General features: G+C 39.0%; 1 protein-coding gene across 1 annotated transcript in view; it reads left to right on the forward strand.

Annotated features, from left to right (window-relative positions):
• The window catches only part of LOC105837397 (DNA-binding protein D-ETS-4), a 44,559-nt gene that overhangs the window by 14,969 nt on the left and 3,654 nt on the right, over window positions 1-25,936 (forward strand). Inside the window, exons 2-5 of the mRNA XM_012682161.3 lie at window positions 17,158-17,567; window positions 17,810-18,462; window positions 19,784-19,938; window positions 25,150-25,342. Of these exons, the coding sequence (XP_012537615.1) occupies window positions 17,158-17,567; window positions 17,810-18,462; window positions 19,784-19,938; window positions 25,150-25,342 (1,411 nt within the window). The remainder of the gene's footprint in view (window positions 1-17,157; window positions 17,568-17,809; window positions 18,463-19,783; window positions 19,939-25,149; window positions 25,343-25,936) is intronic.

A 25,936-nucleotide genomic window follows, 5' to 3' on the forward strand; every position in this document is an offset into this window, starting at 1 on the left:
GCGGTTTAGTTTATTTAATGCACTTTCCAGCTTGCTCTTCCAAGAAACAACTTTTTTTCCGAGAATGTTCGATCGCATCTCTTTGTTGTTTCCCATTGATTCCCGATCGATTGGCTTGAATGCAGCGCGCGGATCTGTTTAAGGCTTATTTCTACCAACAAAGATTAATTTTAATCTCGGTTTAACTTATTTTTTTTTCTTTTTCTAATTTTTGGAACTAGACTGAGATAACAAGTAAGTTAAGTCGAGATTAATCTACGTTGGTAGAAATGGGCCTAATACGATTAGCGCCTTTCACTCTATACCTTAGCTTGAAATACTTACGTCAATGGAGATAAATTTGAGGAAATATATGTTCCTTCTTCCGTCGTTAGATATATTGTGTACGTAATATAATCCGCTTCGTTCACTTTGGGCGAGGTGGTATGACAATGGTATAGTTACGTGGGTAGCGGAGACGGGTACAAGAAAACTGTGCGACTCCTACGCGAAAGGCTTTCCATGCTTCCAAGAAGTAGTGCGCCTTTTGCGTATGCACTTATTCGATAGCAATCCTTTTTCTTTCTCTATATTTCTCCCCGTATCTCTTTTTTTGCTTCGACATTGAACACTGGAGTGCAATGTTGCAAGATAATCCCGCTTATATGGAACTTGAGCGACGAAAATTGAATTATTATAAAAAGATGCGAACCAGCTGGATTTGACAGAAAAAAACTTTATAGAGTGTAAGATAGATTCTTGATTATCTCCGTAACTTTATTCATTTATGAAATCCGTAAGGAAAATATCCATTATATGATATTACAACTTACTATGGAATTAATGTTTTTTCAAATTTGTTTTCTTAAAATTGATTTACTTGGACTTTTAAATTTTTTACAGTCTGTAAGTTATAAGATAAGAATTAATATTTTTATATTGTATAATTACATGTTTTAAATTGAATCCTTGCAACAGAGAAAAGAGAAGCATTTCACTTAACACTGCTAGGATTACATCGGATTACATCTCTCTTTTGAAATAATTACAAAATATTTTTTTCGTTTTATTTTTAAAGATTTATGTATCACATCTCTCAAAGCATTATTAAAAATATAAAAATTTTGTAAATTATTCTGTTATTATTATGTTTACATATCTGTGAAAAAATTTGAGAACAATTTTCTTATTGCTTTAAAAGTTATTTAATTTTTTATTTACTCTTGATTCTTGTATAAAAATTATGTTTTATAGTACTTATTTACAAATTTAATGAGAAAGTAGCATTACGAATTAAATCAAATTTTTTAATTGTACTAATAAAGTTCTATTATTTGTACAAAAGTTTACTTGTTTAAAAGTTATTTATAAAAAACTATAAAATATTATTATTTTTGTTGGATAGAATCAAATTTTTTATTTTGTTTTTTATAGCTAGTTTCAGGGTCAAAATGTTTTGCCGTTGATTAGAAAAAGATTTAATTTAAAAAGCTTGTAGTTTCTATGATTTGCAATTTTTGATGATTTTTAGCTGGTATTGTAGAGAGCCAAAACATTCCTCGACTTTCCGCGCGCTTCTACTTCTCGTTCCGTTTTTTTTTTTCGGGGACCTGCACCAGGTCTGTACTCTCTCGACTCGACGAATCTACGTTCGATCTTACCGATTCCTCCGCGTATGCGAGCCACGCTCTGCGCCGCTGAATTAAACATCAGCGTGCGCATAATATATGCCGCAAATGTTACCGGCATGGCGGTTGTGAAATGCGATTCGATAGTTTTATCCACGCAGCTTTTTGGAAAAAGACTCTGTCTTACTCGTAACTCCGTCGCAAATATAAGTCACTTCTTTCATTTCTTGTTAAACCTTAAACGAATTTTAGTTTCGTAATCTTACATACGTATTATAGATTTAAAGAATTATCTGTGATATAATTGTCACGTTTTATACACCAAAAACTTTTGTGAATCAGAATAGATCTAGTTATTTTCTTTAGTTTTTTTAAATGCCGAATACGAATCAAATTTTCAAATTTAAATTACTCCATTACGTTGCAATTTTGAGAAATTTGCAATTACATTTGCAAAAAGGGCTATTTTTATCAATTTTGTTATATTATTATTACGATGTGTGATAGAAAAGTTTTATTGCAACCAAATATAAAATACATTTAAATATATTTATTAGAATTTTCAGCCTTTAAAAGAAATTTTTGTGTCACATGTATAAAATTATAATATGACGAAGCACATCTCTTTTTTGTTGCATTTTCTTTCAAAATTATGCCATAATACAACAATTTGGAAATTGAATTGGTATATTCAACAAAAAAACAGAATTACTCGCGTTCTGGTGTTTTTCTCTTTTATTGGACTTATCACTGTATTATCGATGGTAATATATATATAATTTTACGATAATATAATTTAAATATTTCTTATTATTTGAATACAAAACGATTACGGCGCAGGTAAAACTTTCTTAAATGCGACTTTTTATATATTCGTAATTTATCTCATAGTTTTCCCGCGTCTTTTAAACATTACGTTATATTTTATATATATATATATATATATATATATATATATATATATATTATATTGATTTTTTTTAACTATAATACGTAATGTTTAAAAGACGCGGGAAAACTATGAGATAAATTACGAGGAAAAAAATTTAAGGGGGTATTTGTGTGTCATGTCGCCTGATACGATCAAGAAGGAACACTGACTACATTTCCGGACTGCATCGCGCAGCCGATGTACCGTTGCGTCTTGCCATCCATCGCGATAAAGCGCAGAGAGCCAGAGAGAAAAAGAAAGAGAGAGAGAGAGAGAGAGAGAGAGAGAGAGAGAGAGAGAGAGAGACTCCCGTAATTATCGTCATTATCGTTGTTATTCTATGTAGCGCGGATATTCGCTCCTGCTCGCTTCGGATCGTTGCTTATTAACGAATAAATTATGTCATAACGGTTTGATCGGCGTCGCAACTCCCGTGATTGGAATGCTACTTGGAACGCGTTAAAAAAGAAAAGAAAAAGGAAAAAAGATCGATGCTTTTTAAGTGATCAACTAGTTTACTGATGAATTCCCGTATTTGATGTCTGGCGTCTTAATATCTCTTATATCTGTAATTTCTTATTGAAATTATAAACTACGATAGAGCATCTAATTACGATAAAAGATTGTTTTATTATTATGGATTAATATCTAATTTAAAAAAAAAGTTTTTTATTTAGAATAATAAAATCATTAACAGTAAAGATTACTCGAAACTATTTAAGTTTATAATTTATATCAGGTATATCTTAGGTATATCAATAAAAATATTGGCTTGATTTTAAGCGCAATACTTTTCAATCTTTAAATCTAAACTAAAGAAATAATAAGCATGTTTAAATTTATTTTTTCAGTCTGTTATCCTTCTACAAATCATACATTTTTTATGTTTCAATAATTACTTTTTTTAAGCTTTTACTTATGTTATTTATTACTTTCACTCTTACCTATATGTATAATTTTACTTCTCAAGCAAATTATTATATTAAAAAATAAAAAGGAAAGTATTTCTTTTATCTTTTTTATAACAAAGATTATAAAAGCAATTTACACACGGACTTTATAATATCTTTCATCACTTTATTCTTGGAATATTCACGCTCGTTTATTGCTAAAATAAAATTACAAATTTGCTAAAACTTAAATTTTTTGTAATTATTAACTAATTGTGAGTTTAACAGTAACATTCAATTTACTCGCGACATGTATGTACCGAGTATTACATATATATAAAATATTAATAATATATTCTAAATTGGAAGAAAGAGAAAAGGACTGCAACGTGTCTCGTCCCTCCTTCCCTTGCCACACCTATCATACTTCTCGTATCGGTGGGTTATATTCGCTCGACGAACTATTCATAGTCGCCTTACAACTGAAACTGTAACCATTCCTCCTCGTTCCACTTCGTCCTTTACCTCTTTCTCTCTCTCTCTCTCTCTCTCTCTCTCTCTCTCAGTCTTTCTCTTCGCGTCGTTCCCTTTCGCGAGATGCAGATATTCTCTCTCCTTGCCGCAGGGAGTGTCGAAAAGAGATAGCCGTTCCTCTCCCATGCCGGCGGAACGGACCGGCAGCCTCAAGGTCGGTCACTTCGGGTTTTCCAAAACGTGGTCCTGCGTGACGGGCAACTTCCTATCGCCGTCCTCGTCTCGCCCGCGAGCTGCGGAGCGAGCGAAAGAAGCGCGGTGAGAGGGCAGGGGAAGGCAGCGTCGATGTAATTTCAACGGACAAAAAGCCGCATAACTACACGACGGCGTCCCTTCGACGTCGATGTCAAATGTGGGACACGTGCAAAAATATAGCTCGGAGACAATAGAATATTAACCAGAGATATCATCTCAAAAATGTCGAATGACACAGGAATGAATTAGAAAGAAGCCTACGAATTAGGGGACAGATCTCTGAATCTCTATCGAATCGATGACGTACTTCTATTTGGTATTTATTTGCGCGCGCATTCGACTCGGTTTCTTTCAAGTATTCTATGATGTTAATACAAAATTTTAGATGTATTTTCAAACGTAACTAAACTTGCGAATTATCAGACTCTCCCTTTCTTTTTTTTTATATCATTGTATTTCTCCTTATTTCTTATTTGAATTGTACTGTTTTACTATTCTTATCGTCAATATTTAAAATATCGTTAGAAATCAATTTTATTTTTATAAAAACAGAATTACGCTCTATTTTTTTAATAATACACATAATATATACATAATAAATTAGACTATTACAAGAAAATATGTTATGCTGAGCATGAGAAATTAAATATTCTTTTCATTTCAAAGATAAAATCACAATTCTGAGACATAGATCTGGCTATTTTGATCCTTTATCAAAGCTCAGCAAATAGCTTCAAGTTGTCGATTTTTTGCTAATTAATCTTGCGATCGATCGACACACAAAGAACGGTCCATATTAAATTAAACCATAGTGTTTTTTTTACGTGGCAAATTTAAAAGCAACGCAAGGTCACGAATAACAAGGGCCCCTGCGAACGCGGAAGCATGTCTGTCGAAATCATATATTGATTACGTAGTAGTTCCGCGCTAAAAACACCTTTCTACAATGCACGATATGATGAAGTGATTACAGACAATCTTTTGTTCTCATATTAATAATAAATTTTTTCATATTTTTGTAAGAAATATTAAAATTGTTATTATTTTTGTTTAATTATTGATTCTATGAATATGTATTGAATAAATGTATATTTTTTCGATAATGTTGCCAATTTATCAAACATCTTTTTTTTTTAGCAGGAATAAAAGCTATGCGTTTAGTTTTAAGAAACAAAAATAATGGAAATTCTATAATACTAGGATAAAATATCAATATATCAGAATATTAAATTAGTCTTAAATATTTTTCTAATGTTAAAAAGAATATACATATATATATATATTTGTGTGTGTGTGTGTGTGTGTGTGTATACACACAAAATCTAATCTTTGAAACGCCAAGTAGCGATAATTTTGAAAAAGCCTTGAAGAGCTAAAAAAACATGTTTTGCATAATATTTATCCTTCGACGTTATCTGAATTATTTAATCTTATTTTAAAAACGCGTAATATGTGTGATTTAAGGTAATATGGAACAATGGCAGATAATAGTCGTTTTTTCTCATTGACTCATTACTCTTATATAATTGAGAATTTTAATTTATAAATAATTAATAAATAATAAGTAAAAATTTTAAGAGACATATTAGTTATAACGTTTACTTAATAAAGCTTCCAAAATTTAAATCTGATTTTCAGCATTAACACAAAAGTATAAGTATTTATATAGGAAAAAGCTGCACAAGGTTCACTGTTCATTATAGCGTATTTTGCAACATTAGTAACGAGTGTTTGCCACATAATGCCGTGCTTTCTTTAAAAAATAAATCTCTATTCCACATTAATAGCGTATTCCATGTTGTTTACTTTTATTCCATTTCCAAATTTTAAAATTCAGATTGCGGCCGATATTTATAGTCGAATCTTTCAAGAATGTCTTGATGCTAATATGGCTGAGATTAATAACATTTTAAGACAGTTTTTAAGACAGTATTAAATATAAGACTCGATTATGAATGCCAATTTTGGACAGACCATTTTTCATTTACATATATATGTTTTTGTTAAATATAGAGTATGCAAGTTAAAAAAGAAATATTGTTTTTAAAGCATAAGTATTATAAATAAAATAAATAAATTTTTTGTCACGAAGATTTTATAACAGAAAATATTTGCATAAGATTTTTCCAAGTTTAGTTTAGAATTATCACAGCAAGTGTTTTTTCGTTAAACTTTCCCAGGGCACAGAAAGAGAAGCGCCGCTCCAAATGTCTTCCATCGAAGCGCTCGATCGCGTGAAACCTGGCGCGAATTTTTTCGCGCGGTGTAACGCCTGGCTGTAACATGTCGTACAACGCGCGCGTGTGAAGTGAATACACACGCACGTTGTAAGACAGTACAGCCGCGAGGGCGATGCGTGGGCGGTAAAGTGTTATTAATAGTGTACACCGTCGATATATCGGCTACAGGCGGCGCAGCGATGCACAATAATGAGGCAATTATTAACGAGAGTCGATTAACGGTCGTGAGAAAACGCACGGGCGCTCGAGGGAGAGATGTTTCAACGAATTTCCCATAAAATTATCGTATGCGCGATCGTTACATAAATCTCGCGTGTGACATCACCGCATATCGTGTCCCGTCATTTCTTCAATTATCCATCAATTGTATTGTTTCTTTTGTTTCGACATTCATTGCATATCAATATTAATTTGCCGCGGATTTGTAATTTAAGATTAAATTTCCGAATTGCCGAAATACACGTTTACAATTTTGTTATATTTCAAGAAAACTGCAAACAAAGGGTAAAATCTATTTGTCGTTATAAATACAACCAGATATTATTATCAAATAACAAAGATCGTAGAACGTCAAGAAACAAATTAATAGTTCTCATATATATATGTAAAAATATATAAAATTCAAGATTTTCAGAATGTCTCTGTGTATTATTAGTCCATTCGAGAATTTAGAGAATAGGTATTTTTAGAAAGTATAAGAGGGGCTATTAAAATATCCGCCAAGCAAGTCCGCGGTGAAAAAAAAAAAAGATGAGAGATGATGGAATACGAAGCCGACATTCACGAATTTATCTCGCGGAATAAACGTGATGTTCGCGATCCTCGCAGTCTTCTCGAAAGAAGCTGGACGAGAGAAGTCCACACACCGTGCAGCCGGGACTCGGGGGGCCCCGGACGCGAATTTACGATCCTCGCCGCGTTATCCACGGGCGTGGGGGCCTAATGCACCTTAGGGCGCGATCCTGTTGGGGAATCCGAGGCGCCCACGTGAGGCGCTTAATAACGGGGCTACTTTAAAGCTCGCGATCGTGCCGGACAAAAGCCGACCTGCCGTAACTTCTTCACGGTGATGCATCGACGGCATTACCGTGGCGCGTTATGCCCCCATTATGCGGTATTATGTTACTATTTACGCTATCGCGGCTGCCTATTTATTTGTCTTGCCTCGCTGACCGTTCTCGATCTTCTTACTCGATCTTTTATGTTTTTTCTTCCGCGCGCGCGTCCGCTCTCTTTTCGCCGCCAAAAGGCACACGATCGTGGAGGAATTGTGAAAAACGGTCAGACACAAATTAGACTAATCGTCTACTCCATTTTCGATCGTATTAACAGTTGTTTCTAAAATATTTAGAAAATTTTAGATCTGTAATATAAAAATTTTGAAGGTTGTAGGGAAAAGACTATCACTTAGCACAATACCTTGGCAGTACATTGGCTAATATTGATTAAACATTGGCCAATGTTTTCCCAATGTAACGCCAATATTGGTCATAAAATATTGATTCCAAATTAAAATGCAATTAATGTCCAATATAGAAAATTGATTGGTTCAACATTGGTCCAATATTGAACCAATATTGCTACTTAAATTGGCTAAATAATAAGGTGAAGCGTCTACTTATAAATATAATATTGAATATTGGGAATATTGCCTTTACATTATCCCTAATGTTTTGTGCTACTAGGGCGAATATATTACAGTACAGCTACATAATATGGACAATGTCTTTATAATTAATAATGTCATCTAACCGGGTAATTACTTTGATTGTAGTTTATTATAAATCAGCATAGGATAGTTGAGATTTTTCTATTGCTATTTTGTATATTATCCGCAGTTTAATTTACTGAATAGGTTATTCTGTGTTTGGATCTATTAAAAATTCTACACGTTCCAAGATAAATAATTTCGAAACTTTTTAATGATGTACTCTGAATATACTTTTGACAATCCGATTGCACGTTTATATTTTTATCTTGTTCATAACGAATATTTTTTGTCAAAGGTTATTTATTAACATATGTTATTTTGAGTAATCTATTTTCAAAACAGTAAAAATCCAATTTTTGTACTTTTATCTCCATATTTTATACTAATAATCTAATTATTTTATCATGTTCTGTTTGTGACAAATAAAAACTTTATATTTGAAAATATACAGGGTGTTTGGTAAAGCTTTATGCAATCTTTGTAAACGGATAGAGCGTATTAAATTGAATAGAAAAGTCCTTTACCATTTTTCCATTTTTGCAATAGTTAACGAGTTATTGATTACACAGGTACACAAAAAGTAGTGTTTCTTTTTGAAATTAGGAAAAAATAAGCCAATTCAGCAATTCTGACCTTGGATTTGAATTCAGCAAGTCAAAATACATAAGGATTAATTAGTTTGGTCCACCGAACCAACCACTTTTTTGTGTGCCTGTGTAATCAACAATTTATTAACTATTGCGAAAATTACAAAATGGTAAAGGACTTTTCTGTTCAGTTTAATGCGCTCTACCTGTTTATAAAGATTGCATAAATCTTTACCAAACACCCTGTATAAAATTTAAAAGATCTTTTCCAATTCTTTTAATAACGCCTTTCAATAATTTTCTAAACGAAAAGTGTGGTACATATTCTTTTCCCGTTTGTTAAGATTTATCTCGCAACATAAGAAAAAGGACAAGTGAACTTTCGAGCTTCTCAGGCCTCTTCCGATAACCGATGAAACAGGTACTTTGTAGGTTTTGTTTCCTCCCGGCGACGCAAGTACTCGCTGCAGAGTGTTCCGCGCGACAAGGAAGGACGCAGCTGTTTAGCTGTTATCCCGAGATAAAGCGTGAGATTTAACGAGCGGCGTGTACGAGGGACAACGAGAATAGGGGAAACGCGGCGGCGCGATTAGTGTCCGCGACGCCGTTTACCCACCGCGCGGCGATAAAGTAGCCATCGGGGGGTTGCACAAGGACGTCGCGCCGCCCGCGACGTCCACTCGCAGGCCTTAGCCGCCGTACTCGTTGCATTTCCGCACGTTACACGCGCATTATCGTCGAGCGTGGCGCGCATCGCTCGCCTATAATTTCTCGCTCTCGAGTGTCACGCGCAACAGCTATTGCGGCGATACTCTCGCGCATCTGCTCTCTTACCGCTGATACCTCGATTATTACACGCTTTCTTGGCACATTACCTGATTTTTAAACACGGTTTCCTCTCTGCCGCTTGTACGCTTGCGTCATATATGTGTGTATCTTACTTGATTTAATTCAAGGAGAGTCGCCGTTCATACCTCCATACATCTCTATCGATATCTCTGAATTAACCGATCAATTTATGATCAGTATGCAAATCTTATTTATCTTTGTAAAATACGAACGTTAGAGATAACCGGTAATTATTTTATACCGATATGTGTTTGAGTAATAAACGGATGACTAAATATTATAATATAGTCTTGATTATGTGCATTTGTAAAATTACCGTATCGCTATAATTTGCTCGAGAAGTAGATGAATGAAAATTTCTAGAACTCAATCACACATCGCGAAAAAAAAACACATTATACGTGTCCGGTGTTTGTCATAATTTGTGAAACGCCGCGAACGGTTGTAAGTTAAACGAGCGATCGCTATCATTTTTCCTACTTATTCATTGCCCGCGCGACGTATAATTGATTACACGAATAACCACGCGACCGCGAAGAAATATTCCTCTGCGCCGAGATTACATTTAATTTATAATAGAGGCTCTTTTTTATCAGAATTAAATGTCCGCACTGGCCTTGGGGCACGTAGGACAATTAAGGTAACATCCATAGGTGAGTTTTACGCGGGACAGCGTGAAACGAGGGAATAATCATGACTGCACGGCGAAATGTGCACTGTTAAATCCATAGTGTTAAATTTTACTCAAATTTTTAACTATTTCTATAAGTCCTCACTGCTAAATATATTGTTAATTTAATTAAGACACAATGTTTGAGTTAAATAATTTAACTAAAAGAATACATGAAATTTAATCAAATTTAGTTTGGTTTTATAGACATTGAGATCTGATGTAGTTGTTCTTTTTAAACATACGTTTTGTATTAAAATAATCAATTTCAACACACATGGTCGTTAAAATAATTAAATATCATTTAACTCCAAAACTTGATTTAAATTTGACCCTTTCATATTTAACAATATATGGGAAAATACGATAAATAAATAAATAAAGTGAGAAAACTTCACAATTCAGTCATTGTTAGGAAAGAAGATTCGTAAAACTGATCAATCGTTTTAAAGATTGACGCGGAGTGCGCAGGCGTGATCAAGACGTACATATATTCGCGATTTGAAATTATCGCCTCGACGCTTGATTAAGATTTAATGTCAATCTAATGGAAGATGTCTATAAGTGGGAAGATGTAATCGCGAGAGGCGAGAGTGAAGTATACAGAATTGTGAAGTGGGAAAACCCTACTATTCACTCACGTAATGTTTGTATCTTGCGTCGAGATGTTGCGATATTATTTTAATGCGGCTTTATGACGTCACGGACGACACACACACACACACACACACACACACACACACACATACACACGACGGCGGCGGCGGCAGCGACGATTAATCCGGGGAGGAAAAAGAAAGAAATATGCAGATGAGACCCCGAGTGTATCGTGGCGCTCCGTTGTCTCCGCTGCACTAATAATGCATAAAAATCAGCCGCGCGGATATAATAAGCCGCAAAAATACTTCCTGCATCTTCGTTCGAGGAATCAGTGAGTAATCCTCGACACTTGAGACGCTGCGCGCATTGTAACGATGAACGGTGACGGCTGATTCCTCCGCGAATGCGTTAATGAATACTCCATGTGCCGCTCTTAATACGCCAAGAGGAACAAGATCGGTCGCTCGACAAAGGTGAACGGGGTTGCAAGGCAGCACTATGGATGGTAACATCATCGAAATCGATTGACGCGAGAAAGTTCGCTAGATGTTAATTCTTATCTCGTCAATTGCATTATGAGCCATTCTATACGATAAACATGTTGTGTCTATCTCGGAATATTTTTCTTCCATTCTGTATTCTTATGTAACATGTATAAAGCAATTATGTTTCTCACCAATCGAGCGGCTGGAGGATATTTAGAATGATATTTTCGTCAAATATTGATTTCACATGCCATTTTTTTTTTTACGTAAGATTGCGCTGACACTTCATCTTACGAAAGTTAATAATAAAATTTTTTCTCGTCCCTTTATCTTTGGATAATTAAGTTTTCAATCAGATCGAGAAATTCCTTAATTGTTTCTCCCAAACCGATTAACGTTTCCCCGCGGGAACACGTGAGCGACGTTTTACTTGCCCCCGCCTATTTACATTATATATAAACGTTTAATTTTAATGGCCGAAAGCGTGATGTATATACAGCGTGTACCCGGACCGAGACGGGTTTGAATGGGCGACGAGCTGGAAACGGGGTTTCTAGAGTAATTCAGCGCATATGACGCACGCAAGCCGCAATTCTCCGCGTTCAGGTTGAGGCGGCTGACATCAGTTTTGCCGCATTTAGCGTTAGTGGAATTAATTGCACGACGCACGAACGTCCCGGGCGAAATGAATGCCCGGCAAGGTGGAAGGATACCGGTCGCGATTGGACGCTCGCGCATCGCGCCCCGTCACAATGATGGTGATTCGGGAGGAAATTCCTCTCATAAATATTCCGTCTCGTAAAACGACATGATGATGCGAATAAAGATATATACCTCTGCGTATATATGTACGTATATACGTGCACGCGCATGCGGATCTATGTGTAGGGCGTCTCGTTTCTACCGCGTTATGTTTTAATGACGGATACTTCGATCCTTCCGTATAGCCGAGAGGGAGAGAAAAAAAAGCTTTGAAATCGTTATATTCTCTCCGTGCGACACTCCGCATGGTAAAAAGTTGCGTTTCGCGTGTGTGCGTTGCCGACCCCGCGCCGATCCGGGGGAAAAAAGCGCCGGTGATAAAAATTTTGGGATTGCAATACCGAAGGCCTCACCGCCACTTTGCGTTCTTCGCTCTTTCACGTTGCATGTTAATGGCGATATTACGAAGCGGTGTAGGACCGCGAGTGTGATAATTAACAAGAATGTCAGGTACGGCAGAATAACTCTTTTAATTGCTCAACTGGAATTTATATGGCGAAGGGAAAGACGTACTTGTGTCAATTAAAATAAAGATATCTCTTCATTAGCTGAATTCAGCTAGCAGGAAAGTATGTAAGAATGAAATCAATTGCACAAGAATAAAAAGGCAGTTTATGTTCATGAAGTATTATATTTAAAATCAGGTTTAGATTGTAAAGTAAGATTGCAGCGGATTTATATTTCGCTAGTTACTTATGAAGATCTCAGAATCCTTTATAAATCCTTTATGTCAAAATAACATGAAGGATCCTGAAAATTATGATGTCGTTTCTCCGATGATATCTTCCACTTTTTTTTAATTACTTAAAGGATTTCCGAGAGCACAATGTCGTCTAAAAATAGCCTCTTTTAACTTGGATTGTTCTTCTTAAAACTTGAAACATTATGCAAAGGTTTCAATTGAGACTTCGTTTCTTTGTAATCTGAATTATCGCTCGAAAGAAACAGTTGTCATTTTCTGAAGTGGCAACATTTCTATATTGAGCCAATGAAGACGAAAGTGCGATTAAACTAGTTGTGCATGCACACATAAAATCGCCGTGCTGTAATTAGACACGTCTGCAGTATATTTTGATTCACATTTCACAATAAACGCTAATGTAACGTGTTACTAAAAACATGCACGCACATGCATTCACAAGTATTTATACGTATACGCTCGTAAATGTACATGCAAAAGATATGTAAGAGCATTTCTCAATATGCATCTTAGACACTGGAGGTTTTTTTTTTTACGACCGTCTCGTAACTTTTCACCTTTTTTCTCGCGGAATGCATATTCAAATACAATGACTCGGGTAGTTACGGCTGCGAAGACGTTTTTATGGCGTACGAACGAAAAACCGCGTCTCGAGGAGAGCGCGGGCGCGCGCGCGCCTCGCCTCTCGTTTCGTGGTCACAGTGTTATCGAAGGTCGGCGATTTCTCGCTCAAAATGTCACCGTGCACGTCCAAAGTCCGGCGAGATCTCGTGAAAACTCGAATCGGTATTACGAAAGCGTTCGTGGCCGATAACTCGGCACGTTATCGCGCCCGATAGCGGGCGTCTCAAGCGACGATAATTCCTGTCATCGCGACATCGTACGTGCTTCTCGTAGTTAACAACAAGCTGGAGGTACACAGCAATCTCGCGCCACAACAACCCGATAATTCATTCTGTTTATCGATTTTCGCTTAACGAATGAGAAAACTCCTTGAATCGCGACGATGATTAATGTTAACGTTAACGCATTCCTTCGTCGTGATTATGATTCTCAATACATTCATTCGTACATATATTTTCACATTTGCATCTTTTGTAAACAACAGAAAAATTAAAGAATTTGGAGCAAACGAAGAATAAGGAAAGAAAAAAGATATTTGTAAACTAAAAAAGAACCTTGTTGCATTAATAAGGAAGTCTGGCGGATTTAATCGGTATGTTAAAAACGGATGAATCAGAAGTCTTGTAGGAATTACTGAATTATAGTAAACTATCAAACTATCAATGTATACAGTTATAAAATCTCGAGTCTGATTATAATAACCAGAAATTCTACTTGATTTCATTGAAACGCACTCAATTATTTAAATCTTGTTGATATAATAAACTCTTTTTTTTTCAGTGTACAATTATAATATACTTATGCTCGCCAAGTTTTTAAATTCGATCTATCAATGCGATTTAAAGAATATGGCGTACGAAAAGGACCAAGGCACACATTTGGAAGTAATTATTTACGTGGACGAACGTTCTTCCGCGGGAGGGATTAAAACGGGGTACCGCGTGCCGCCGTGTAGTTGCGAATAAATAACGGTGTTTAAACAGGACGACCGTCTCTCGAAAATTATGAGGTCGTCCCGTAGCTGTTGCGGCCTGTGACTCCGGTGGAATCCCGTGTTTTGCGCACGGAAGGGGAGAATGCAGCTGCACCGGCGATTAGTCGAACGCGTGACGTCAATGGCTTGTCTTTGCGAAAGTCTTGAGAGACAGAGAAACAGAGACAGAGAGAAAGAGAGAGAGAGAGAGAGAGAGAGAGAGAGAGAGAGAGAGAGAGAGAGAGAGAGAGAGAGAGAGAGAGAGAGAGAGAGAGAGAGAGAGAGAGAGAGAGAAACTCAAGGAGAGTCATCAGATGGGTTCTCCATGGGAGCACCGTTCTCGCACATGTGCGAGCACTTTACGACGAGGTCAGTTAGACTTTCCGAAACGATCTGTTTTTCTCGCTAACAGAATGTCAATCACATTTCGCGTAACATAAAGTGACAAGAGAACAGTAGAAACGTGGAGAGCGTACGTTCAGTTCGCTTATTACGCGAGAAAAGATTTTCCGAACGCAAGTATTTCGTTGTTGATGATTACATTCGGTTGAAAGGTGTTGATCCAGAGAGGCGTTTTTCAGAGAGCCGCGAATATTTTCGCGGTTGGGAGGCGCTCGCGGCCGAGCATCTCATCGTCGGTCCCGCGCGGAAAAATCCCAAGAAGGTTCATCCGAGAGGTGCATCGTTCTTAGATTCCATCAGTATATAGATAAACATTCTCTTTCTTCTCTCGGAGCCGTTGCGAGAGGCCCCGGGAGAGAGAATAAGCAGTACTCGCTCGTATCTCTTATAGGTACTCCTATCCGTGCGCTCCTATGTGTGTGTATGTGTGTATATGCACGCGTTGCATTCACGTGCATGCACGTGAAGCGTTCTCTCGTATGTCCGTACGCGATTAAAGTGGGGAGAGGTATTGTGTCTTTAGGTTGAGCTTGAGAGAGAGAACGTGCGCGCGCGCGCACGTGTGTCTGTGGGCATAATCGTTTATTTCGCGTCGACCTTTGCGGGGCACTACGTCAAAATGTCAGATGCGACCCCGCCTGAGCGCGAGGGAAGATGCACTGGGAACGCTGTAATGGGCTTACAAAGCGTAACAAACTGATGCGAGGTCAAACACACGACGGGCAATAAACACACGTAGAGATAAATGGGCCCTTAAGGTGCACCACACCGCGGGCCCGCCGGGAGGCGGGCGCGCGTTTTGTCTTTCTCTCTCTCTCTCTTTCTTTTTCTTTCTCAACGCTTCGTATCGCTGGCGTTCCGTTTGCCGCGAGATGAGCGCCGACGTGCGATTCGCGGTCGCGATACCCGAAACTCGCGCTCGTTTTCAGAAATTAACGTTCCCCGCAACGAGCGCTCGTAGAAGCGATCGTCTCTCTTTTTTTTCGCCTCGCTCGAGCTCTTTATAACGAATTTATTCCTAGACTTTTATCTGTTTATAAATATACATTTTCGACTTTTTCCGCACTCTCTTCTCGGACATTAGCATTACGACCCTTTTTTTTTCCATGCGGCGACGTAATTCTTCTTGAGCTTTGTATCGACTTTCTCTTTATGAGAACTTATACGAGCGTTCCTGTTCATAATTCATCTTTAACTTTTATAGACTCCATCGTATCTCCCCGTTATCTCACGTTATCCCAGCATAAGTACAGCTATATATAAAAGTGCAATTGATTAAAGATAATTTTTACGTCAACCTTCTTCATATTAATCTCCCTCGGTTTTTTTCGTTAAAATCTCGAAACGGTCGCGCGTCGCCGTCCCGGGGCTGCAGACAGACGATCAACGCCGCCGTGAGCGACTCTCGCGGAGCGTAACAAACTGACGTGGGGTCAAACGCACGACGGGCAATAAACACGCTGAAAGATAAACGGGCAATCGGGTCCAGTCCGGCAGTCGGGCCCAGGCGTCTTGAGGAAAGTGATGTTTCGTATCACGAACAACGGTTTTCGCTTTCGCACGGATCGATATGAGGAGCAGAGCGTTCGGATTACAAAAGGCGGTCGGTTTATTGCCTCTCCTCCTCTTCCTCCGCCTCTTCCTTCTTGTACGTATATACACACTCGCGTTCGCTTTACGATCAAGCAAACGCGAGCGCACAACTATCGAGGTTCACCTTGCCTCGTTACTCGGCGCGCTATCTCCCGTGGGAATTATTCCACCGTGGAGACGACGCGCTTGGAAACGTTGTTGTATTGCGAAATCCCGACGATTGCGATTATATTATCCGTGTTATTATTGCCCGCGTCGAGAAACGGGATCCGACCTTCGCAGGAAGTAATCGCGATAATCGGATAAACTGTGGCGCTGCGCAATCTGGGGTGGATGTTGCGGGTGATTAATGTAATACGTTCCTCGCGAGATAGTTACAATACTTACAATATAGAGTGATTGAATAAGCTTTCGCGGAATGGATCTAGCGAACTTTTCTTTCTTTCTCTCTCTCTCTCTCTCTCTCTCTCGCGCTTACGCAACGTTACCCTGCATCTTACGCGTCCGCATAGACGCCGGCCGACCGACCACCACAAAACCACAATCGCGCTCTAATTGCGAGCATTAGCTACTTACGGTGGTCGGAAGGCCCCTCGTGGGTACTCTCTCTCTCTCTCACGTGTGGATCGATCTCTAGCCTTGGCCGCGAGAAACGTCAGACGGCCGGCGGCGGCGGGCGGGCGTCTTGGCCGCGCCGCGCTTTCTCTTTTCTACGTCTGTCTTTTTCTTTTCGCAGGCTAATCGCGCCGAATGACGCGCGATACGTTAAGTACGATCTACGATCTTCGATCTTCTCTCTTTCAGATGCCGCAGACGGTGCCCACCGCGGCCGGCTACTCGCCGTCGTTCGACTACAGCACTTTTCAGTTCGATTTGTCCCTCCTGCCGGACGATTACGGTCCAACCGGCGGCGGCGGCGGCGGCGGCCAGGTCTGCCTGAAGAGCTCGCAGATCAAGCAGGAGGCACGCTCGCCGCGCCCGGGATCGCCTACCACGACCTACCAGAGCCCGCCGTATCCTTCGAACGGCGAGCTGCCATTGTCGCCCAACTACTCGCACGAGGGATCCTCTCCGGGTTACCCGACGAGTCCCTACTACGTGCCCAGGAGCCCACAGAGCGCCCAGTTTTATCCCACCAGCCCAGAACCGTCGGCCAAGCAGCCGATCAAGAGAGAGAAGAGCCTCGATCTCTTGGCCATCCTTCAGGAATCCAGGTAGAGATGTTGTTTCAAGATTCACTTTAGAGACATATAAATGTTCAATGTAATCTCTATCTAGTCTAGATTTTTTACTAATGGATATATCTATAAAGAATCTGTTTTCATCAATTTTGGGTTTTTGGGGGGCTTATGTATGAATGTTCGCATTTAGCGTCATAACTTGATTCTGGCGCGTCGTTTTCTTCGCTCACAATCTTTTAACCGGAATGGATCCGTGCGTTTTCGCATGGTTACAGACTCTTAGCCGAGAGTCTGGGTTACCGCGAGGACTCCACCGACTGCACGGTGCCCTGTACTCCGCCTCGGAGCGAGGAGGATATCTATAACAGTCTTGACGCCGACTTTCTGCCGAAAAAGGAGGACCCTGGTGTGCAGGGACATCCGTTGCTCAAAGAGATTCTTTTCAAGGAGGAACCGCGATCCGTTTCCAGCAGCAACGGTTCGTCGCCGTCCTCCTCTTCATCCTCGCCCAGTCCCTCGAGCGAGTTCGAGAGCAGTTCGGCATTGCACGAGCTTCTCTTCAAGGACGCCGCCCTACGCAAAGACTTGTTGGAGATCTCCAAGACGAGCCAGCCGACCAAGGTGGAACGAGAATCTCGGGAGGAGTTGGCAAATCCCCTGCGAAAGGAGGAAGAGCTCTTCAAGGACGGCCAGAAGAGCGATCATCAGCTGTTGCGAGAAGTGCTGAGGGACACCAGCTTCCAGAGGAAGTACAATCTGAGACCCGTCGATCTCGGCGGCGTCGGTACCGGCTTCGTCGAGGACATGGAGGCCGGCGAGTGCGTCGGCGACCTCGCCCGCGAGCAGCTCGAGCCGGTCCTCAGTCTGGCGATCCAACAGTTGCAGAAAGATTTCGACAACACCTGCGTAGCGCTTGGCATTCACCCAGGTGAGTCGGCTTTTTCCATCGTTATTCTATAAAAATTCTATTAGAATTCTATAAAACATTTTTCTGTTATCTTATTAGAAACTATTGTGTCATAATTAAAAAAAAAAAAGAAAATAAAGTAGCTTTGCAAACTCATAAGAAAACACCAAATCTTTTCATAAGCTCACACGAATCGAATTGATCAAATTACGGTCCATATGCGTATATATTGTGTATAATCAAGCAAGTGCCGGATAATGGAATAAAGAGCTGAATTGATAAAAGGTACAATATAAAATCATACATCTTTGCGATTATTGATTGCTATCTTGCTGGAGATTAATTGCAAGTAATGGGGAGTAAGTGCGTATATCCTTATATAAGCACGCCATTTCTATAATGGTCGCCGTGACAATGGCTGCAATCACGTGCAACGTTAATTATTATCATTATCAACCTTACGGTAATCATCGAGTAAGATTTATTCCCGCGTTTCTTATCTTTACATCTTTTACTAAGAGCATCTCGACAATGTAACTTGCAGAAGAAGAAGAAGAAGAAGAAGAAATCCGCGATTCTCGATCGGCAGATTGCAGACGCTCATTATCATTCCCGCAACTTAAGTATGAAAGTATTAAAATTGAATCAAGCGCCTTTTTCTTTAATTCACATAAACTGCTTAGCGCGGATCATAATTCTGATGCAACGCCAACGAGATTCGTTGGGTATCTCGCTTCTCCATCTATAAACTCTCTCCTCGTCGATCAGATACTGTGAAAATTCACTCTGTGTCGCTCGATGATATATGGACGACATGATTACGAGCGAGCCATCAGAAATTCCGACGCGCACTTTGGTTTTCTCGGTTAAGTATCGGCTAGCCTCGTTCCGTTAGACCTTCTCGTTACCTTGCCGCGGGCAGTAATTTCGACGTCGTCGTCGTCGTCGTCGTCGTCATCATCTTCGTTACCGTCGTCGTACATGCAACTGGTTCGTCTATTAATCGGAGCCGTGATGTCACGCTTGAAATAAGTGTCACGTCGACATGCTTTCACGCGGAGTTACGAAATTACGGCGCCGACGCCGCGGCGTGAATTCCACGTCATCGATATAATTATGTCTTACAGATATTTTTATCCCTAATACCACTTTTCACGCGACTCGGTATCGCGATGGCGTAACACACTTCGGTATTTCCTCGAAGGATACGAATATTCGCATAATTCGAGGTAATACCGTCGGCGGTCGGTTTTTCGAGCATCGCCTCCCGATTAATCCACGACGCCCTGCGTCTTTGCGGCCGTGAAGAGTAACGTCGGATTTTCGACGCTTTAAATTGCAGAGCCCAGACGCTGGAGCGCGGCGGACGTGGCGGCCTGGGTACAGTGGGCCAGGCGGCAACTGCAGTTGCCCTCGGTGCCGATGGAGAGCTTCAACGTGGACGGCGCGACGCTGGCCTCCCTCACGGAGGAGGAATTCTGCCGGAGAGCTCCTCAGGTGAGCGCGAACTCACTCTCGTCCGTTTCTTATTGTTAGCCGAAACTGGAACGCAGAAACGCTCAGAGAGTTTAAGTACGTGATTACAAAGTACTCGTTTTCTTGTTTATTATTAGTTTTCCTCTTGCAACAAGGATTTCACTGAGCGTCATCATTTCCTGCCATTTTTCCACTTTCGACATCAAATGCCTCGCGTGATCGAATTTGCTTGCTAAAAAAAAAAAATCCCAATATATAAAATCTGAGTAAAATTGGGAAATTTTGCTGTTTACTCCCGTTTCCCCTCGAAACCCTCTTGCTGCACCTTATACGTCAAGCATCGCTTTTAATCTTCACCCGAAGAAGGAATTATCTCGAAATATCATAAAAATATTTCGTATTAATTTCTTCTTGTTCTTTATTTTTTACTTTTACGTCTTATCGTGTCTGGCTTTTATTTTTTCTCGCTCGGTGTTAACCGCTTGCACGACTTGTAACTTCGACGTGTACCGTTACGCAATACCTTGCGTCTGCGATGATCGACCTCGTCGGGGATCGTATGTACTTTCGACAAATCAATCAGTCGTGTGGTTTTCGAAACGCTTTTATTTTACACCGAAAGGTCTGACACGACGGTCATTCATAGAAAAGAAAAAGCGCTTAATTTTGCGCGTAGAATTTTTTACGTGATATTCTTTTCATATGCAGTATGAAAACTCGATAATACTGGCAACAATAATAAAGTCATATATAGTCGATTTAGCGAAAATGCAGCCTCTTATCTACCTCATTGATATCAACTTTTTCACGGGACTTATCTCTTGTCGCGTCATGAAAATTTATAATAGATTTAGCATTTATCGCGGTAATTGCCGTGATGTGTCTTTTTCGCTCGTGACAGCTATTTCTGATGACAAAAATATTTTCGTAAATAAACGTATATTAAAAATTAGTTAAATTATATTATCATAGAAATTTATTTCTTGACTAATTAATTTTGAATAAATATTGGTACTTATTAGTGAGAGTGAGGCATGATGTAATAATATGATGGATATGAATCGATAAAGGTTATAAATTAATTTCAGTGAGATTACGGCAATTAAGATTAAGTTTGACAACCAGGAAAGTTACTCGCATTTAGTGAGTGAGATTTTAATTTTATTCTTTTTATTATCGTATGTACCTGTGTATATGTATCGTAACAATCTCATGAACAAGTTTGCGTTCGTTCGACGAAGAGACCAGAGGGGGACTTGAGAAATGTTTCGAGGTCCGGTGAAAGTGAATTTCCTGGTAACCAATGCGCATTTACGTTTTTTCTGCGTAATCTGTACCTAAAGAATCAATGGTAGCATACCTATATGCCGCCTACGATTTCGACATAACGTAACGGAATCGGAATTCCCCCGAGACTCATTTGGCGTGTGAAAGTTGCGCGTTTGCGTCAGAGATACGGTTTCAGGGAAAGAGGCCCTTAAAGTTTGTCCGAGGTTGTCTTTATTAACCGAATCTTTTTCACCTTGATCGAAACTCACAAGTAATCTGATATTAGCGATATATTGGCGATGAGTACCAACGAGAATGTTTGATCGAAATATGAATTCCGATATAAATATCTCTCTGCCACTTCATTTTTAATAAAACTTATCATTATTATTATCATCGAATTGCCGCGAAATTTGGTTCACACCGTCACACGTTAGAAATTCAATTTTGTTCACAATTACGTCTGACGCATATTTATTTTACAAATGCAATCTTCCATCTTGCAAGTAATGTCTAATTTAAAAATAAGCGATTTCAAATACTACATGTATCGTTCAACACGTGAGGTAACTTACTTACACGATACTATTAATGATCAGTCGTTGATATCGCGAAGTGATTATTTGACGAATCATAAAATTATCTTATGAATATACATCATTATTCGAAGAGAACCAAGAAAATAACAAACTGTGACGGCTTCTTTCTGCGCTGACTTTTCTGATATTGTGCACATAAGTCACATTAAGTCGTTTATTAAATAACAAGTTTTATATCCATCGAACGTGCTAAAAACCGGTTGCGCTAATATTGATTATACCTACTGCCGCCTGTAGTTAACCCTAAACTTGACAAAGCCAAGATAAAGCTGAGAAAGTAAACTTGACATTGCACGGCAAAAAGTGTCATTTTAATTCTTTCTTAAAGTAGTTCGTCTTGAGAAACGCAATCTCTTTTTTTTTTACAATAACTTTTCATCGGTACCGTTATTTTTATTAGTGTAATGATTATAGTGCAAAAGAACGCATAGCAAAATACATTTCCTCGCTTCATTACCTGAGAGTTATTTTTTCTTTTTGCCATTATTCGACTTCCCAAGTCCATTGAAGAGAAACAGGAAATAACAAAGTCAGTTGAGAGTTTGTAACATCACGGCATAAGCCCCGGACCATTATGTTATGTTTTTAAATCGTAAACAGGTAAATCTCGGATCTCATCGACGATCGATGCGCATCTCATTATTCGAAGAGAATTACAGGCGTAAGTCTAACGGAAATTAATAGCGAGTAGAGTAGCCGTGTGTTATGGCGAGCAGCGGGGAAGTGGTCATGCATAATGGATTCCGCTTTGCGTCTAGTAATTGGATAATCGCGCGCTGGGAAGTACGTACCACGGTAGTTCGCGTAGCGTGGAATCATGGTCAGGCTTATGGTCACGTTCTATCTGCGATCTCGTCTCGAGAAGTCCTTTTCCTCGTGCCCCGCGCCGGTTGCCCCCCCCCCCCTCCCGCTCGTTGATGCGACGTGCGATCGAGTTTCCCTCACGGACTTCATTCATGGTTCAACTCGCAAATGTTCAGCGTACTCACACGTATTCCGCCATCGTTCCGATAAGCCCGCGGTTCTGCCAATTAGATTTTAAGTTTACAATCGCGATTTTAATCTAGTGGACTTCAAATTAAGATTTAATCGTATATTTTCCTATTTATTAAAGGGGATGTTGGAGCGATGATTAAACTCGATCGAGACCGATAATGTAGAATCATTAGTAGATATCATTAACAAGATTTTGTATGTATTCCTTTTATAGAAACTCTTTGGAAATTCTCTTTCAGAATTTAAATATTGACATTAGTCTGTGAATTAAACTTTATACCGGGAACGAAAAAAAAAAGTTTCACGTTGCTCTACTTATTAACTTTTCACGCGCATGTACATACTTAAATTTTCGTAACGCTATTTCATTTCAATTAGGCATCAAAGTTTAACTTCAAAAACTCGATTGTTTGTTCCTATTATCATTTACGTGTTTGGAAGGTTGAATTTCAGTGAGTACGAATTACAGATATCAAGCAAATATTATTACAATGTAATAGTCACACGCTGTGTTTGACTAAGAAATGGTAAAAGTATCGTAAATTGTAAATTTTTTTTTCTGTTTTTCGCATAACATCTATACTCTAATACTGGCAGTAATGCGTATATTTTTATTCTCGAAAAGAATCTCCAAATCTATAAAAGCAAAAGACGAGTTCTTTTGACCAAAAATTATTGCATGTGAAACAGACCTCTGTCTCCGGTATCCCCTTATTGACTTGGTTTTTCTCAAATTTTCGCAATTCTTTTTCTGGGTTACCATAAATGTTCTTTAAATTGAACGAAAGCAACGGGCGAAAAAAAGGCGAAAGAAGAGAAAATTGGATTGCATTCAATGAGTGGCGTTTAATGCTGACGTGTAAGCCCCCCGGAGTCGAGTCATGCCGATCGCTCGCTTGTCGACTCCTCGAGGAAATAATTACGGCATTCTTTTGTGGTTTGGCATTGCCGTCTTAATGGAGGCGATTATCGATATACGCGGGATTATTTATTTCTCGGAATATTGCGAAGTATCCGAGTGTATGATTGCACCGCTGGATGAGGCACGCGGGAATGCTGTTACATCAGCGGATCGAAGGAAATGCCTCGTTGTTTAAGCACCAGGCGATCTAATTTTAACAATTAAATTCTACAAATGATCGTTACATTCGGAATAGTAGTGGGTATAAATATCATCCCGAGATAGAGCCTCTCATCTCGCGTCTCGGGACGTCGTCGGACAGCGTTTGCGCTGTTGTGTTAACCGTACGAGGGTAAGCGACGAGCGATGTAACGGCGATGCGGAATGAATGTGCGTGCGTGCGTGAGTATATACATACCGCTTCTCGGACACTTATTCCGCGATCAGCAGGATCGGCTTCGCCGTGCCTACCGGTGCGCGAGCCATCGGCTCGGCAGAAACGATCGAAAAGTGGGTCAACTGCTTCGAACGTCTCGCTCGCTGCGTCGCATCTCTCTCTCAACGGAGCCGCTTTCTCTTCTCTCGCGCGCAACGGCTCTTCCGTTGGAATTCTAACGCGTTCCTAACGCGCTTCTCTCTCTCTCTCTCTCTCTCTCTCTCCCTCTCTCGCGTTCTCCGCCCCTCCTTGTGCTCGCCTTTCATTTTTAATCATCCCTGTGATCTTGAAAACAATCTTACGGTCCTCAACGCGCTTGGAATGTTTGATGTGTAATAAATTGCGTGAGTTTGATCCGTTATCAACCCCAGTTCATAGGACGTTTATTAAATTATTTCACGGAATCTTGTATAAAAGTCATAATCTGTGCAATTATGCATACATTTACAAAAATGGATGTAGAAATTTTGACATTTTGTAATGTAAAATATTGATAACTGTTTATAAAATTAATTTCGAAATAGTATTTCGGCAAAATTATAATGAGATAGCGAAGCATCTTATAGTAATACATTCACAATATTAAATTCTAAGATATTATTTAATAATAAAAGAAGAATTTTTACTGTATTACGTGTAAAATATTTAAAAATATAATGAGCATACATTTTCACAAAAATGCATAATTATTCCTAAATTATAATGATATTAAATATTATACGTTCAGCACGGCAACATTTTTTAAGGATTAAATGGTTTTTGAAATAACTGTTAAATATGGATATATATCTCAAACTGAAACAAATATACATTATTTAGAAATTAGAATCCGACAAAACTACTACGTTACGGTGTTATCATGTATCATAATTATTGTTAAATTTACATTAATTTATGATGCCATTATTGTGCAACATTTGCACAATGTATTTATCGAGGAAATTGATGATTGCGCTGTTCCATATCAGCGTGCAATATCAAAGCTACGAATAATTAGGTTAATAATGCTGGTACGACTGTTTATGTTGCAGTGCGGAAGCATGTTGCACGCGCAGTTGGAGATCTGGAAGGCCGCCGTCGAGGAATCGCCACGGAACACCCTGGCCGCTTCCTGGAGTCCCGCCGGGGTGGTTCAGTCTCCAAACAGTGCCGTGGCTCCGACAGTCGGAAATGCAACGGCAGTCAGCCTCAAGGAATCTCCCTGCACTATTGATTTCTCAGACGGTATGTTACACCTGCCTCTTCCATTGTTCAGCGGGCCATTATGTATCTTAAGCGAATGATCACCTCGTTAACCCTTTGTGTGACACTGGCATATACTTATTTTTTTTCTCTCATTTTTTGTAATGTTTTGTTTATCGTTTAATGAAAAAAAGTATGGATTTTACATTTTTCTAATACATTAATATTTACTTTATATATTTTCCATGGACGTTATATCTGATTATTCATAGTAAACAAATAAAGTTGGAAAAAGTAATTTTTTAAATGTGATTTCTTGACAAGTATTTAAGATTAGAGGCTGAAAATTTTACATAATATTCTTCACATATCAAAATATAATACGTATTTTTTCCGGAAATTTTCACATCCTAGTTTTTTTTAAATAAACAAATTAGTGTAAAACATACTAATTTATCCTTATATGGCGGCCATATTGGATCTGCTATTTTGAATTTTTGAAATCTTCAAATTTGTCAATAGATAATTTAAAAAAACACGGAAATGCAAGATTTCACAGAAATCCGAAGGAATTTCAGATAGAAAAAGATGTGCCACACACGAAGGGTTACGCAAAAGAATAAAGTGGACTCGTTT

The sequence above is a fragment of the Monomorium pharaonis genome, chromosome 4, assembly GCF_013373865.1.
Source record: "Monomorium pharaonis isolate MP-MQ-018 chromosome 4, ASM1337386v2, whole genome shotgun sequence".
Lineage (NCBI taxonomy): Eukaryota > Metazoa > Arthropoda > Insecta > Hymenoptera > Formicidae > Monomorium > Monomorium pharaonis.